This window comes from Cynara cardunculus, assembly GCF_001531365.2.
Source record: "Cynara cardunculus var. scolymus isolate 2C chromosome LG 4, CcrdV1, whole genome shotgun sequence".
In the NCBI taxonomy this organism is placed as follows: Eukaryota; Viridiplantae; Streptophyta; class Magnoliopsida; order Asterales; family Asteraceae; genus Cynara; species Cynara cardunculus.
The window spans coordinates 17,807,548-17,824,442 of NC_037531.1; the positions used below are offsets into that span (position 1 = coordinate 17,807,548).

Below are 16,895 nucleotides of genomic sequence, written 5' to 3' on the forward strand. Positions count from 1 at the left end.
TAGAAACAAGTAAACCACATAGTTTAGCTCCATAATTAATAAAAGGGAAAATGAAGTAATAAAATGACTCAATATAAGGATAAAAGAAAAACAATCTACSTAAGAACTTGCAAAGTGAGTGTCTAATACATCAAATTCTCAATGTAATATCAACAATCTAATAAAAAACTAATAGATGCATTTAGTTTAGCTTTAAATATTCTGTATTTGATTGACAATACTGAATTAGTTGTCTATATGGTGTTTTAWACGACTATGACAAGTCTGTGCAATAACAATTTTCTGGTACAAACCATTTTCATAGTAGGCAATACTAACAGTCATTAGGAGGATTTGAACAAATATGACCAATSTAACTGTCTTGGATAGGAACCAATTTCAGTTTTCCGCCATAAATTTCTGGAAGCTGGCTCTCGTCGATCTCTTTCAGCAGTGTAGATTTCACCTTCTTATTTTCAACGAACACGATCTGCAAGGTACATTTAAACTCAATCTTACTCTTCRTGATTTCTTTTCAGGTATATAATATTTACAAACACACACACACACTCTCTTGAACCCTTTACCTCCATGGAGGTTGGGCTCTACCAGTAACCGGTAACCGGGTACCGCTGGTCCAAAATGACCTATTGGTCTATTTGTGAATTTAGGGTGCGTTTGGTATCCAAACTGGATAGGACACCCCAACTATTCAACATTTGCTAAGACATAACTGGACATGACAAAACAAATAAAACGACCAATTTACCCCTAATGAGTTGTTTATATATTTCAATGAATGTATGTAATTTATTAAATTATAATAAAATAAATATTCTTTATAACAAAATATATCATTAGAAAGTTTTCATCAAGAGGATCAAAATGACACCACAATGAAAAGTTCATATAGTTTCCAATTTTTATTTTATACTTTTTTATATTATTTTATATTATTAATATTTAATAAATTTCATAAATTAATCAAAATATAGAATCTGTATATAAATAATATTTTGTGGACAATAAAGTGAAAGTTTAAAAAGCATAAAATACAACAAATATAATTTAAAGAATGACTAAAATGTAAAGGGAGAGACGTATTTGATGTTTTAGAAGAGAATTAAGTTTTATTAAGAGGTTATATTGGTAAAATATAAGTATGTTCCACCTTGTTCCATATAAATGTCCTGCCAAACATGAAACAGTGATCCATGCTCAATTCTGTCTTATCCATGTACCAAACTCACCCTTAGTGTGGCCACCAATTAAGAAATGCATTACAAGCTACTGGTATAAGACACAAACAAGCTTTTACCTTTTTCTTTGTTTCTTCATCAATGAATGGGCTAATAAGCTTCCATATTGCCATAAATACATAAGGTGCATGCACAACAAATAGTTTTTCAAGCCTTTCTGGATAATATTCCTGTCATGAACATCAACTAATGTTTTAGTTCCTGATAGCATCTCCAACAGATTCTCTAAAAATATAGAAAATACAGGTTTTGTTCTCTATATTGCTCCAACAGATTCTTTATATTGTTATCCAAAATAGAGAAAACATGTAAAACTTCATGTTTAGAGAATTCTCTAAAACTTGATGTGAGGAGAGAGAAATGATTTTTTTATTCATTCCCACTAATGAGATTGAATTATTATTATTTTATATAATGTTYTTTTTAAAWKKWWTKRRRWKKTWWWMMAWWWTTTWAWWAWWWWAWTWAMMWTKRARKTTYMAAAAWWRRRRAWYYWKTKGRRKTKRAWKSMAWTTTTTTTAGAGGTTTCAAGCTTTTGATTCTCTATTTTAGAAAAATTATAGAGAATCTATTGAAGATGCTTTGATGTGTAATGTCCATAAAAGATATGGAAKGAAAGGCTATTTCTTCTCGGAAGCAGCTTCTCTGTCCTTTGAGATAGGCATTAGGTCTGAGGTGCACAAGGCCTGGACCTTCCAATCCTAGTTTTCAGTAAGCAAAGAAACCTGGGCTTTTCGGGCCTGGGTTCGGGCTTTGTTGCTTTTTGTGCATCTCTATTTTCTGCACATTTTACCTCTTTCAAACCCTACCTTCGGGTGAGATATCCTGAGTTTCGTTTGGTTTTTCTTCATAAACACGTGTTTGGCATGCTTGCACGTGCACATACAAAGGGTTAGATGCATGCAGACCTGTAAAATTAAGAGTGAGGCATGATATCCTTGTATATCGCAGTTTGAATATCCCCATCCTTGAAGATCATTGATGGACACAAACTTTTCCTGGCCTCGTGTCATCCTGATGATGTTCGTATTTTAGATATCGATCACCAAATATTTTTCATAACAAAACCCAAAAATGGTATTTACTCCCTTCGTCCCAAAAAAATGCACTCACTTTCTATTTTGCGTTGTCTCGGTTCAAATTTACCTGTTTATCTACTTGCATTCATTGCAAGATATGGTGAGACTATAATTGTGATACAAGAGTCTTTTGTATTTCATGGGTATTTTAGGTATTCTATTACCATTCGAAAACTTTTATTAAATTATGTGACAAGTCAAAAAATTTGCAATTTTTCGGGGACAGGAGGGAGCACACGATCTTTTCAATTAGAGTGCATTTGGTACACTAGACATGATTGGACATTACAAAAAAATGTTGTCTCACGTTTAGCATGACATTAGACTGAGATAGGACAAGACCTGAGTGGAACAAAATCGCATCTATTGTCCCACCAAGATTGGTAAATTACTAAGCTACCCATGTAAAATTAAAACCCAAAACCTTCCAGAATTCTATCACCCACGTACCTCTTACTCTCACCTATCCTGTGCTATCCAGTTCCGTCCGCATACCAAGTGCAGTAAAATAAAATGAGTTGTGAAGCAAGATAGTTGTACCTTGAACATATTTTTTCAAGTCCAAAGACCACAAAGCCTGTGATGCATTCACTACTGGTTTATAAAACACATACAAAACACTTGAATTAATGAACACTTGTTATAAGTTTAAAAACATACGTTTGAACTCTTCTAGACCTCCGGTTTTGTTGCGGTAATGTCTACCGCCAAACACGACCGTTATTGGGCGTCCACTTTTATCCGTTCCTTGCATGAACATCTTGTTTTGCGCTATATCATTTGGGATCTCTGAAATAGAAATCGAACCATTTGGAAGGAATGTTTTTCGCCATCTTAGGTACCTTAGAAACATATAACTAGCTTCATCGATGTCCAAATCACGAGCTCTAAGAAACCGTCTCATTGTTGCATCGTCACACTCCTGAAATACAATTAGAGTCATTATACACTGATCTCATACGATTGTATCTACGGAGTTGCTAGTCTTAGGGCCTGTTTGTTAGTAGCTTAATGAACTTAATGAGACTCGCAACTTATTTGCTCAGCTATACATGACTGTTTGGTAGTGGCTTATTCAGAAAGCTTCTAAAAGAGAGCTTTATGCAGAAAGCTAAGTTTTTTCCAAACCTGCCCTCCCAATTAAAGAATACATATGAAAAAACCCTTGCCGAACAAAAACCTTTCCATCTATACAGATAGATTAATCCATACAAACAACTTTATCCATATTATGTGCACGTTTGTTAGCAGTTTAATGAGACTCCCAGCTTGTTCGGTCAGCTATATATGATTGTTTGGTAGTGACTTAATGATATAGAAAATGGCTTATTTAGTAAGCTTTTATGAGGGAGCTTTATGTCAGAAAGCCAAGTTTTTTCCAAACCCGTCACTCCCACTTAAAAAAACACGCTCCTTCCATCTAAAAGGGGGGAGGGGGCTGACCTTGGTGGTAGAATCATGCTTTTCAACTAAAGCTCTCATTTGAAGAATAATCTTGTGTTCCTTTTGGCTGATGTTCCCATTCTTACTATGCAGAACACCACCACTTGCTTCTGCTTTTTCATTACTTTCATACATCACTTGCTTCCCCTCCATCTGTTTCTTTCTTTCTATATCCTGGAAGTTGTATGATGTTACATCCCCACCCCCTCTCTCTCTTGCTACGTATATATATAGGGTTGGGTTACGGTGAGAAGCATAAAAAGAGATCTTCACCCTTGGATCAATCCTAATTGAATGCCAACACTAATGAAGGTGCACCGAGATGCACCGGATCAATTCCCTTCTAAAACGCAATTCATGGGTGGGCATGAGATTAAAAGTGATCAACGGTTTAGACCTCGTCTTACACTTTTTTTTTATTAACCTGGATATCCAACCCGCTATGCGAGCCGACTAATCCCAGGGCGACCACCTGCTTTGCAGATAACCCGGAGTCACCGCATTTGAACCTCCATGGCCACAATGGGATTTTTATTCCTCCTTGGATTTGAACCTGGGACCTCCGGGTACTTTTGACCTTTGGAGCCAAGCTCAAACCTATCAGACACCACCCTTGTGGTTAACCTCTTCTTACACTTCACACCATAACTTCCCTTCTCCCACAACTCTCGCCTATATAGAGAGAGATGTACACATAGGATAGATGTATACCTGTTCACACGTAGACGTGTAAAAACATTTCTAGTGTATCTGACACGGTCCACGAAGATGGGTCTGAGGGGTAAGATGTATGCAAACATTTTATCTGTTCTAAAAAGTARTGAGGTTTTCGTCTGTCTTATATATGTTTTTCATTAAGTATTGTATGGATTAAGATGTGTGTTCGAAGGACGGGAGACTAATGGATTTGAGAGGCAAATAGAGAGGGTTGGATTATTTATGGGACAATTCTGGTATTAATTTGCTTGAGGTGATCTAATGGGGTCCTGGCTTATTATATTTAGTCATTTTGGCTTAGGGGCAGTTTAGCCACACACTTACCTAAGCGTTTACGGGTAAAATTCAACATTATCAGTTACTTAAGATATTAGTCCACCAAAACAGCATCGTATGCAACAATTTACCCGGTAAGCACTAACTGTGGTAAGATTGTCGCTCTCACTTACCGGGTAAGACTCTCAGTCCTTGCCTTCGCTCTTACCGGGTAAGATTCTTGATCCTTATCATATTCATCCACTAAAATAATATGACTTGGTAAACGCTTACCTGGATAAGCGTTTGGTAAATGACCCCTTAGTGATTTAACGATTAAAGCCGTAAAATAAACTCATATATGGCTGAGTGAATAAGAACCATTACATGGGTTGGGTGTTTTTTTTGTAAACTTACAACTTATTCAATTCCTTATTTTAAACGCATTTTAATCATATCATAAGCATGCCATCAAGATTCCATCGACAATGTTTGAAGTCGTGTCGGTTATTCTAAAATCTACGACAATAGTTTGTTACGGACTTACGGTGATCATCGTTTAGTGTCGCAACAACCTTTTATGTTGTTTCCTTTACAAAATGGTATTTTCTTGATCTGTTTTTATTTAAAATTGGATATTTATTAATATTAGAATTATTGCTATGTTGAGTATATATGAAAAACATGTAACTCTATTTTGGTACCTAAGGTGTCAAGTTTTAAATTAGATCAAAGGGTAAAATAGTCATTTTATACATAATAAGGTACGGATAACACCAAATAAAAGATAGGATTCATTTTTTTATAGATGAATACCTTATTTTACAGTTTTTGACAAACTTCAATTGCCTTTTTTTTAAAGTAGATATTTACCCTTTGATCTAATTTAAATATATATTTTATTTATGATAAAAGATACAAAATTCAGCGGATTTTGTAAATTCTTATAACTTTTTTACAAAGAAGGGGTACGTATTTTCGGATGATGTATTTAGGGGTTTTATATAACCCAAAAAAGGACCAATTTCCCGTTATAATATTGATGATGTGTCATTTTTTAATAAAAATGATGTTGACATGACTTTATTATTATTATTATTATTATTATTATTATTATTATTATTATTATTATTATTATTATTATTATTATTATTATTTATTGTTATGAGCTGGGTTCAAGTGAGATCAGCTTGTTTTTGTGAGACCATTTTTTTACACTTGAAACTTCACAGCAAAACGTTGTGAAGGTAAAAAAGTCGAACCTTCACAGCAAAAACATGTGAAGGTTACCTTCATAACGTTTTACCGTGAAGTTTCAAATGTAAAAAAATAGTCTCATGAAAATAAGCTGRTGTCACGTTATCCTAAGTCTTATTGTTATTATAGCAATTTTTATGTTATTTTGTGCTAAAATTGGTCTGAGTGTTTTTAGAAATGTTTGGTATATTAAAGAAAATCAATATAATTGCTACATTATAGATAAGTCAATTTTTAATTTGGTTTATTATTACGTCATTTATGTTTCATTAACTTTTATCAAGTTTAAAGGTATCCAACTCTTTTTTTAGTTTATAAAGTTTGATATAGACACTTAAGTAGGTCATTTGAAAGTATCTTTAATAACAAGAGTCGTGTCTGATTGATTTAAGCTTGAGCTCCAAAAGTCAAAAGTGCTTAGAGGTTACAGATTTGAATCCAATGAGAAATAAAAATCCTTTTGTACCCACGGAGATTCAAATACGGTGACTCTTTGCTTCCTGCAAAACGAGTGATCGTCCTGGGATTATCGGCTCACAGAGCGGGTTTGGATATACGTGTTATAAAAAAAAAGGAGTATCATTTCGAAAATAAAGATTGAAATAAAATAAATTATTTTTGTTGCAATATGCCTACATATTTAAGACAAATAAATATGCTAGAACGTTAAGTAATACAGGAAGTAAGTGGCCGTTTACTAAATACTTACCAGGTAAGTGCTTACCGGTAAAATATAACACTACTATTTACTTACCGGGTAAGATTTTAGTCTACCAAAACGACATCGCATGTAACAATTTACACGGTAAGCACTTACCGTGGTAAGAGTCGTCGCCCTCACTTACTGGGTAAGACTATTGGTCATTGTCTCGCTCTTACCGGGTAAGATTCTTGGTCCTTACCACATTTATCCGATGAGGTAATGTGACTTGGTAAATCCTTACCCGAATAAGCGTTTGGTAAACGGCCCCTAACTATAGCAGTTCCACCTTTTTTCTTCTTTTAAAATGGTCGCTTTGTGTAAACCATTTAATTTGTATTCAATGAAAAATACTAGATTACATAGATCTATTATTTTTCAACATTTTTTTTGAAGTATATAATATTTGTATATGGTAAATAGAACAAATAAACTCACACACCCTTGAGGTTTAAACCCTTATAGGAGGCCAAAGACTCGCATRTCGTTAGGCCAAATACCATTTGGTTTATTTTAACAATTTAGTGATGAATAAAATATTATTGCTTAGTAAACTCTTTTATATTAATAAATTACATTGAACATGTATATAATTTTGCAAATATAAATTATGGACACAATATTACTACACATTATTAATTAAAAAAAAGCATAATATGCTTCAAATTAACCCATGATTTAAACCCAACATCACAACTCTCACTCTTTAAGACTCAATCATGGTCTGTTACTTTGCCCGGTTATATTTTTTGTAATCCCTCGAGTCTTACAAGCCACAACAGCAAAGGTCACGACGGTTTTCAATATGCGATTTATATCTCTCTATATATAGAGATAAATACTTAGGGTTGGGTTCACGTGAGACCAACCTGTTTTTGTGAGAACCGTGGGACAATTTTTTACACTTAAAACTTCACAGCAAAATGCTGTGAAGGTAAAAAAAGTCGAAGCTTCACAGCAAAAACACTACGAAGGTTACATTCACAGCGTTTTGCTGTGAAATTTCAAGTATAAAAAAGTGGTCTCACGGGTCTCACAAAAACATACTGATCTCATGTGATCTCAAGTCTACAAAATAGTTCTCATTTGATTAGGACCCTATGGGCACATGTTTTTTTTTACTATGAGCCACGGGGCTGTCATAGCGAGCCCTCTACAACACTTCCGAGTTCCCATGGTACCCAAAAAAGGCAATAAAGACGATCTGGAAACTGAATTTAAAGAAAAGAGCACAACACAAAAAGCAACATAAATAGATTAGAAGAGAAAAAAGAGATCACCACCTCAAAACCATCATTCACTAACATAATGACTATGGTGTCTGTATGGGCTTAATGAAAAGAACAAATAAAACCATCATACACTAACATACTACGCGCCAACTGTGGTGTCTGTATGTATTAGCTTTATCCATGCAGACAGCTTTATTCATCCAGAACAATCTTGTAAACAGGAACGACTATGGTGATTGAGCTCACACGTAAAGTTATCTATGGCGTACAACTTAATGTCACTACACAATTTTCGCTTTTGACAGCTTTATTCTTCACGCTTTTAACATAATACGCAAGCTTACTATAAAAAAAGGGTCATAGAAATACCTACTGGTTGCCGACCATAGGGCTATCACGACCTTTCTTGAAATCATCCCATCCTCTCACCCATGGCTGCCCAGGTGCGGCCCTTGTCTGTGGAGAAGCACAGTTGTCGAGGTTCTTCATTACCTTGCTACGCACCTCAACAAATACCTATCATAGAAATGAACTTGCCCGGATAAGGTAACCGTTCAAATAGGGAAGAAACACAGATAAAGATGAGGGTATATGGTTCCAGATTTTAAGTGATGTCTAACTCACAGGATTCGTGTTGATCGCTTCTGGAGGTTGCTCTTGCCCAGTTAGCCATTTCCACAAATCTGGATTTTCCTGCGGTCGGGAAAATAATATAAAACCGAATAGAGCGAATTTTGTTTCCATGCAATGATGAAAACCGATCATCAGAAGAGACAAACCTATAACATGTCTTCCATGGCAAAAGAAGGAAGAAATAGCAACACAAAACGCATATCAAACACTGCAACTACCAACAACGTGAAAGCCCTCTAGTTGGGCCATTCGTCAAAACTAAGGGAGTGCTCGATAGATATAGAAATCATTAACGATGTTTAGTTTGATACTATGGAATGAGCCATTACCAGAATCTTGGGTAATGAAACATTTCTCAAAATTGGAAGAAATGAAACTCGCTACCATTTTCATTCCACAACATTCTCATCCTTATTTCCTTCCTAAAACCCAATCAAGGAGCCCCTAAGAATGAATGGGATTAATTTGAGCTATTTTCCTCCATTCTCTACCTGTCATAATAAGGGCTGCTTTTTTGTTCCAAGTAAGCTGGTTCGCGCCTTATAGATCCAAGATGGCCGATGGACCATGACCGAAGATAACCTAATAAGGTTGACTGCCAAGGTACCTTACTACTTTTCGCTTGGTTAACATAACTAAACTGGCAATCCATTGCATACAACACTAAAGAATGAGCTAGAGCTTGCACATAATAGACAAAAGTTTTGAGCTGTTCAGTAAGACCAAAATAATGCAAGAAGACTCGGAGCTGTTTGGTAGGTTTTCCATTAAGTCATGTATGAATAAAGTTGTCTGTGTGGATTAGTCTGTCTAGATTGAAAAGGTTTTTGTTTGCAAGTTTTTTCCATTAAGAGCGTGTTTTTTAATTTGGAGGGGCAGGTTTGGAAAAAAAAACTTGGCTTTCTGCATAAAGCTCTTTCCTAAAAACTTACTGAATAAACCACTTTCTATATCATTAAACCACTACCAAACGTGCGAGTCTCATTAAGCTCATTAAGCTACTTACAAATAGACCCTCGAACAATTTCAATAACTACATGATTGTGCAAAATTGGGGGTTTTACGAAACAACAACTCTACTCTTTGGAGTACATGCCAGGTCTACGTACATCGCATACTCAAACCCCATCTCCGAGTGAGATATACTAGTTCGGTTTACATGATCATGCAAAGGTAATATAGAGATTAACAAAAGAATAATCTGATAATTAACAACAACATTTGCAAAATTTACCAGGTTTAGGACATCAGCAAGGGCTCTAATCCCCTTCTCATCCAAAGATCCAATGTGTTTCTCCACCCAACTTCCCAAAACCAAGTCCAGCTCAAGAAAACCCCTTTGTTTGCTCCTATATATAAATCTATCCAATTTACAGTAAACATGATGAAAGAAATCAGAGTTCATCATCATCAATTAAGTCAATCACTCTTCTAAAAAAGCTTTTGGATCCATCTATAATTCATAAGGATGAAAACAAACCTGTTCATCAACTGCCGCTTGCTTTCTTCATTAGATAAATCCAAATCTAGCGATTCGATACCATCATTTGAAGAATAGAGACGAGAGAAGGAACTAACACAAGGCCTGAAAATTATATAAAACATCAATAGACGAACAAAATTAGGCAAAACACAAGCACACATGCACATACAGAACTGATTACCTTGATTTGTAAAGATATTGATACTGGATGATGCCATTTGATGACGCGCCGCCGGCGTTTACCCGAGCGGGAGCGGCCGTCGAATTAAGGAAGCGAGATATGCCAAACAACAGAGTTCTTCTCAAACTCGCCATTTTTGAGCTCTTTCTTATGATCAAATTCGATATCACTGTGAATTAGGAAGTGAGATCTCTTTATTTGTTCGATTCACCATCAGAGATACGCAAGGTGTGCGTGGCGTAGCGGGAGAACGGCTGTCCTTTGTGAACAACCGCAAAGCACCGTGGCAATTTTGTGGCCAGCCACTTCAAACAACCACCACGTACAAGTAACCAATGCATTAAAACGAATCGAAATGCAACACAGTTTGTACGTTTAGCTTTTGAAACAAATTAAAATGCTATGGTTCCACGAAACACCATGGCAATTTTGTAGCCAGCTACTTCGAACGAACCACCACTTACAAGTAATCAATGCATTAAAATGAATCTAAATTCAATGTTGTTTGTACATTTAACTTTAGAATCATCTTCATATCGATCAGAACGATACAAAATTAGGGCAACATGATAGAAATCAGATGAGTTTAGAGAATTAGGACAGAACCTGATAGACTGAGAGTTGAGTCTGAGAGACAACTGGCCGAGCAAGGGCGGCGCCTGACGACGAGCACGGCGGACGGCAACCGACAGCTAGGCAGGGGCTGATCTTTGTTCGGCGGACGGTGACCGACTACTATCAACTTTGATCCCTGTTTGTTTACCTTTAAAATAAACTAGAGTAAACTACGATTTTGGTCCTTATAGTTTGACGTTTATAACGATTTTTGTCCCGGAGTAAACTCGCCTAATCAGCATAGTAACTTGTTAATGCTTCAACCTGTTACCCAAATACTTAAATGTATAGAACTTTACAACTTAGGTGCCAAAATGAAAATTTTAAAAATATATTACCCAAAATAAGAATCAAGTTAAAATACGTTATTTTTTCATGCAATTTTCTCCTAATTATAATACCTTCGTAGAAAAGTTCAGATTATAAAACCATTAAATAAAATTACCTAATTTTTAATTTGGCATTATTCATGTAAAAATTTTATATGACAATAAAGATCAGGCCTACATACATTTCATCTTCAAACCCGACATCTAAATATCATATAGATTCGTTTGGCTCGGTTTAATTAAAAGTAATACAAAATTTAAGGGTGTTTTTGTAAAATCTAAAAATTTATGAAATAAAACTTATACAATACAAATAATATGAATATATGAGGTGTCCCAATTTCATTGGTTGGATAGAGACGAGACGTTTGATTTCGTGACAACAGATATTTATCCTTGCATCATGGTCCTTCCCCTCCAACGACACCCTCGATCATGGTGACGATATACCCCATACCACGGCCATTGCGGGCTTGCACGCAGCTTGACAAATCCCACGAGACCCTAAAAATAATGTAAAACGTAACTATTAAACATTTCTGAACTCGATTGGACCTCTCGAAAGATTTTGTTGGTCTTTAACAATTTCTGAACTCTATTGGACTTTTCAGTAGGATTCGAGCACAGATAAGTTCTGACCATCTTTCAGAGAAAAAAGAACGAACGGATCTCGTAGGATTCTCAAAGAAATTCTTCGTATTCATCTACTTACGAGGGTCTTACTTGACAGAACCCGCTTTCAGAAGTTTATCTCACGTCTTTCAGCAAAGAATTTGCCGCTAATAGATTGGTTTGGAAGCAAGGCAAGCCATGCGGGTGTATCGGCTCCTTCCTCGGGTGACGTTAGGCCTGCCCAGCCGGTCATGGCGGTCTTGACCCAACCTGGGCAACAACAATTGATATATATCCTCTCGCCTTCGGGTTTTTCCGAGAGTATCCTGGCCGTAAGCCTTGCGTAAGCATTAACCGCGAGCTTCGATAAGGAATAGTCGGTATTGTTTTGAGGCCATCCTCCTGAGATCCAACTCCCGTCTTTGACTTGTTCCAAGAACTTGTTCATTGTCGTGTCGATTAGATCCTCCGATAGCGATTCCACATCTTGTAATTGTTGTCTCAAGGCGACGTCACCAATCCTCTGATATGGGAAAATAATTAGATGATGCAAAATGGAATTTAGTAAAAGCTACATCAAGAGAATACGAGCCACTTAAGAGCATCCACTTAAGGTGGCCAAGCAAAACTAGCTTGTTGAGAGCTTCCATCAGGACGGTATGCACATATGCATACAAGTAATTGAAGCTGTTTTTTGGTTTTTATGCACGTGTGCATGTTTTGCACATGTTAATATCGGACAAATTGCTTACAAATTACTTGATGCATATGTGCATACCGTCCACATGAACGGTTACCCAGTGTGTTCATCAGTTTTTCATTTTTTTGCGGTTTTCCCCCGAATCTGACCCTATATGTGTGTGTCTGTGAACAGAGTATGTAAAGGTACAAAAAGATTTAAGAAAAAAAAGTTCCCATTGGCAGTGTTTCACTAGGTTCCATTTGTCATGTTGCTAAGGCAAGGACCAACCTTGACAATCAAGCCACTATAGCTCCCATTGGCGGTTTTGCCCAAATAGGGCCTAAGATCATCAACAGGGACTAGATTATATAGCAGGGATGAAAATTGTCAAGATAGCAAGGGTGCGCTCGATATGCTGGACAGGATGGAACGAGATAAAATAAGAAACTCGTCTCCAAAGTTGTTAAAGGCTCAAGGCGCACTTAGACGCAAAGGGGTCCCGAGGCCGAGGCGCGGGCCTCAAGTGAGCCGCATCTTATGAAAAAATATACATACACACACAGTTATACACAACTCAAATATGTAGCAAGTACTCCAGTGCAGTACTTCAATAGAGGCAGAAGGGAGGAGTTTAAAGCGTTAACCATGAGGGGGGAGTTTTAAGGTCTGGGTATTTATAGAGAAAGAGGCATGAAGTTATAAGAACCGTGTATTTAATTAGGGTTTATCATCTATTTAATAACCCTTTTTAAGAAGTCTAATTAATATTGTGGTTTGACTTGGTATTTAATGAACTCTGTATAGATTGGGAAGGTTTTTGTTTGAAAGGGGTTTTTTCATAGGTGAATGAGCATGTTTTTCAATTGTGAAGGACAGGTTGGAATTTTTTTTTTTGGCTTTTTGCATAAAGCTCTCCTCTGGAAGCTTGCTGATTAAGCCACTTTCTATATCATTAAGCCACTACCAAACAGTCATGTATAGCTGACCGAGTAAGCTGTGAGTCTCATTAAGCTGCTAACAAACAGACCCTTAGACTTCATATTGGCTGATTGGCCGTCAAAAACACATTTTAAGATGGTGAGTATTGTTCCTAATTAGTTTAAAACTGAGGGAAAAGTAGAGGATCAAATTTAAGGACGAAAGGCTAGAGAGCAAAGATTGTACGTACATTTCTCCTGCCATTAAGCCTTCCCAGTCGTGAGCTCACCAAAACAACCCGAGCACCTTCAGCAGAAGGCCTCATCAATGGGATCGCAGCTTTAGTCATATTTTTCGTGCCAACATAGTTGGTTTTGATCACCTTTTCTGCAAACTCGACAGAATTATCTGAGCCGGTATTATAACTTATTCCAGCATTATTTATCTGTAAAAGATTGCATTAACAAATACATCTGGTAAATACAAGTTAAATGAGTGTCCCCCACCCAAAAGTTAAAGCCATACAATAGCAGATAAATACATATCTAGGGACCACAGCTTGTCAAGTAAATACTCCTTTTACCAAATAAGTTTGCTTTTTTTCTCTTGAATGCGTCACAAGGTTCTCAACTCAAATAGCCTTTTGTAAACAGAACTACAAAAATAGCCTAAAAATACATCTTTTACAAAAATGACGACACACTTCTTTATGCCCGGCAGTGAAACTGGCGGTCACCTCAGGTCACTCTTTTGAACGAGCTAAGTCGAACATTGGGTTTATGAGTTCGACTCATTAAGTTAAACAATTCTATTTTATCTTCAAGATCAACTCGAGCTCGAGAAAGATTAAGCTCGAGATAAACGAACTTGAACTCGAGTAGCTCACTAAAAGCTCAACTAGTTTACACCCCTAGCGGCTAATGAACCTTTGGTTCATTCTAGAAGTTGCAAAGGGAAGTGTTGTCATCTTACCAAAACATCTATACCACCATACTTTTCCTTTACCCAAGCACAAAATGAATCAATCGATTCATGGTCTACGATATCGAGTTGATGGAAGACAACTTTCAAGCCTCCTTCACGTAGGACCCTAGCTGCTTCTTCACCCACGGCAATGTCTCTGGCAGTAAGAATGACCGTCAACCCATGTAACGCAAGTTGGCGTGCAATCTCAAATCCAATTCCTCGATTGGCACCGGTCACTACAGCTATTGTTTTTGCAGACCACCACCTAAGAGTTTCAACAGAAACATAACATTTATGCTCACAAGTTAAGGAGGTAAAGAAAACAGAGTGTAGAGAGAAACGTCACGTAGAGATCTCTCTCCTCCGTACAATTCCTTATCCCAATCACTAGAGGTATTTGTTTACTCCTAGTACGTGCTGTTATGTGTGTATTTATGCAATGGAGAACCAAATTCACAAATATTGGACTGAAAATGTAGAAATTTTGATAAATATCACTATGAAGTGGCAGAAGTTCAACATTACGATTTATGACGAGCTATTCTACTTTAGAACAAAAACTTGCTAATAGACAATATTGGTGTAATCATTCAACAGATTTGAGTATCAGAGTTATTTGTTACCTTCCATCGAAAGACTAAAGGTACCAATTCATCATGTTGAAAGTGACCAATACCACAATAGTTCAAACATTACACAGAAATGCAGTACCTAATGTCAACCCATCACTTCAAGTTTCTAATTCGGAAGCCTAGTTTTCAACCGAAGATGATCCAATTCCAGAATTACTAGTTTCTATGTCAATAATCTCCTCACGAACGTTACAAATACCAGCGAATATTTTCATTCCTACAAATAGTGCTGAAGCCTATTACCTCTAATATTCAAATAAGTTAAAACAATTACAGCAATAGTATCTACTAGCATGGTGTACTGTAGTAATCAAGTGTCCTGAAGTACACGAGCTCGTCATAAATCTTAACTTTGAACTTCGGCAACTTCATAGTGAATGTTTATCAAAATTTATACATTTTCAGTCCAATATTTGGAAATTAGGGTTCTCCACCGCACAATATACACATAAAAGCAAGTATTAGGAGTAAACATATTAGTTTTCAACAGAAGATAAAATGCAGTACCTAATGCCAATCCATCACTTCGAGTTTCTAATTGGGAAGCCTAGTTTTCAACAGAAGATGATCCAATTCCAGAATTACTAGTTTCTATGTCAACAATCTCCTAACGAACGTTACAAATTCCGGCGAACATTTTCATTCCTACAAATAGTACTGAAGCCTATTACCTCTAATACTCAAATCTGTTAGCACGATTACACCAATAGTATCTATAGCACGGTGTACTGTAGTAATCAAGTGTTCTAAAGTAGCTCGTCATAAATCTTAACTTTGAACTTCGACCACTTCATAGTAAATGTTTATCAGAATTTCTACATTTCAGTCCAATATTCGGAAATTAGGGTTCTATGTTGCATAAATATACACATAAAAGCAAGTATTCGAAGTAAACATATACCTCTGGTGATCGGAATAAGGAATGGTACGGAGGAGAGAGATCTCTTCACGACGTTTCTCTCTACGCTCTTTGGCCCTCTCCTTCTTATTCATGCGTTTCTCTGTAACATCCATCACACAGTCGTATTGAATCACGATATTATCTGCTTGAAATTCCCAATTCTTTCGAACCACCGGAAAAGGGATGAAGATAAAGGTAGGAGAGAGAGTGAACGGCGGCGTTATTTCTCCGGTGAATGTGCTCGAGGGATTTTCAGTGATCACTGTGCCTGTACTTTTTAACATATGCTAAGGTTGTCTGGGACTGCTTATTTAAAACAATGTACGTTTTTTTTATTTTATTAAAGGCGGTCATTAATTTATACGATGGTAAATTAAAGTTTTATAAAAAAATTGTTTAGATTAGTTTATGGTGGTATTATACCGGATAAGCTGATAAAATAGATAAATATATTTTTTTTTTCTCATTCAAATACCAAAACTCTTTATTATCGGTACCACACTAGAATAAGTTAATAAGTTAGTAGGAAGTAACATATTAAAAACTCTTTATTATCGGTACCACACTGGAATAAGTTAATAAGTTAGTAGGAAGTAACATATTAAAAACTCTTTATTACCGGTGTCAAACCGAAATAAGTTAATAAGTTAGAAGAAAGTAATGCACTAAAAACTCTTTATTACCGGTGTCAAACCGGTATAAGCATTTTTTTTCCTCCATCCAAAAACTAAAAACTCTTTATTACCGGTATCATACTGAAATAATGATCACTTAAAATAAGCGATCCCAAACACCCCCTAAAGATAACACCATCTGCATCTCTGCAATACATTTATGTTAAAAATTGTGTCATATCAACTTTTGCAATTACTATTTATACTTGTACAATTCACCTACACTTTCAAAAATGATTTTACTATAACATTTATTAATTACTTTATAAATTATTATATACTAGAAGAGTACTCGCGCAATGCAGCGAGATACATCGTGTTTTTAATATTTCATTTTATTCTTTATCT

The 16,895-nt window shown here is 36.1% G+C and overlaps 3 protein-coding genes across 4 annotated transcripts; all 3 read right to left on the reverse strand.

Moving 5' to 3' along the window:
- Nucleotides 1-313: 313 nt before the first annotated feature.
- On the reverse strand, nt 314-3,913 carry LOC112510960 (CRAL-TRIO domain-containing protein YKL091C-like). The gene is made up of 6 exons (XM_025116313.1): nt 3,761-3,913; nt 2,978-3,239; nt 2,858-2,894; nt 2,147-2,252; nt 1,298-1,408; nt 314-469 (listed from the first exon to the last, which is right to left on the reverse strand). The coding sequence occupies exons 1-6, from the start codon at nt 3,911-3,913 to the stop codon at nt 314-316; spliced, it is 825 nt and encodes a 274-aa protein (XP_024972081.1).
- Nucleotides 3,914-7,967: 4,054 nt separating this feature from the next.
- Nucleotides 7,968-10,952, reverse strand: LOC112511828 (succinate dehydrogenase assembly factor 2, mitochondrial). 2 transcript variants are annotated; one of them, XM_025117623.1, is made up of 6 exons: nt 10,825-10,952; nt 10,219-10,387; nt 10,035-10,139; nt 9,789-9,915; nt 8,546-8,614; nt 7,968-8,437 (listed from the first exon to the last, which is right to left on the reverse strand). In XM_025117623.1, the coding sequence occupies exons 2-6, from the start codon at nt 10,350-10,352 to the stop codon at nt 8,291-8,293; spliced, it is 582 nt and encodes a 193-aa protein (XP_024973391.1). In that variant the 5' UTR covers nt 10,353-10,387; nt 10,825-10,952; the 3' UTR covers nt 7,968-8,290. The 2 variants fall into 2 exon arrangements, with proteins under 2 accessions (XP_024973391.1, XP_024973390.1); XM_025117622.1 differs by having other exon boundaries at nt 10,219-10,523.
- A 393-nt stretch (nt 10,953-11,345) lies between these two features.
- LOC112511454 (carbonyl reductase [NADPH] 1-like) lies at nt 11,346-16,113 on the reverse strand. Its single transcript, XM_025117077.1, has 4 exons — nt 15,874-16,113; nt 14,347-14,605; nt 13,625-13,819; nt 11,346-12,297 (listed from the first exon to the last, which is right to left on the reverse strand). Exons 1-4 carry the CDS (start codon nt 15,984-15,986, stop codon nt 11,902-11,904), a joined length of 963 nt encoding a protein of 320 aa, XP_024972845.1. The 5' UTR covers nt 15,987-16,113; the 3' UTR covers nt 11,346-11,901.
- Nucleotides 16,114-16,895: the final 782 nt, after the last annotated feature.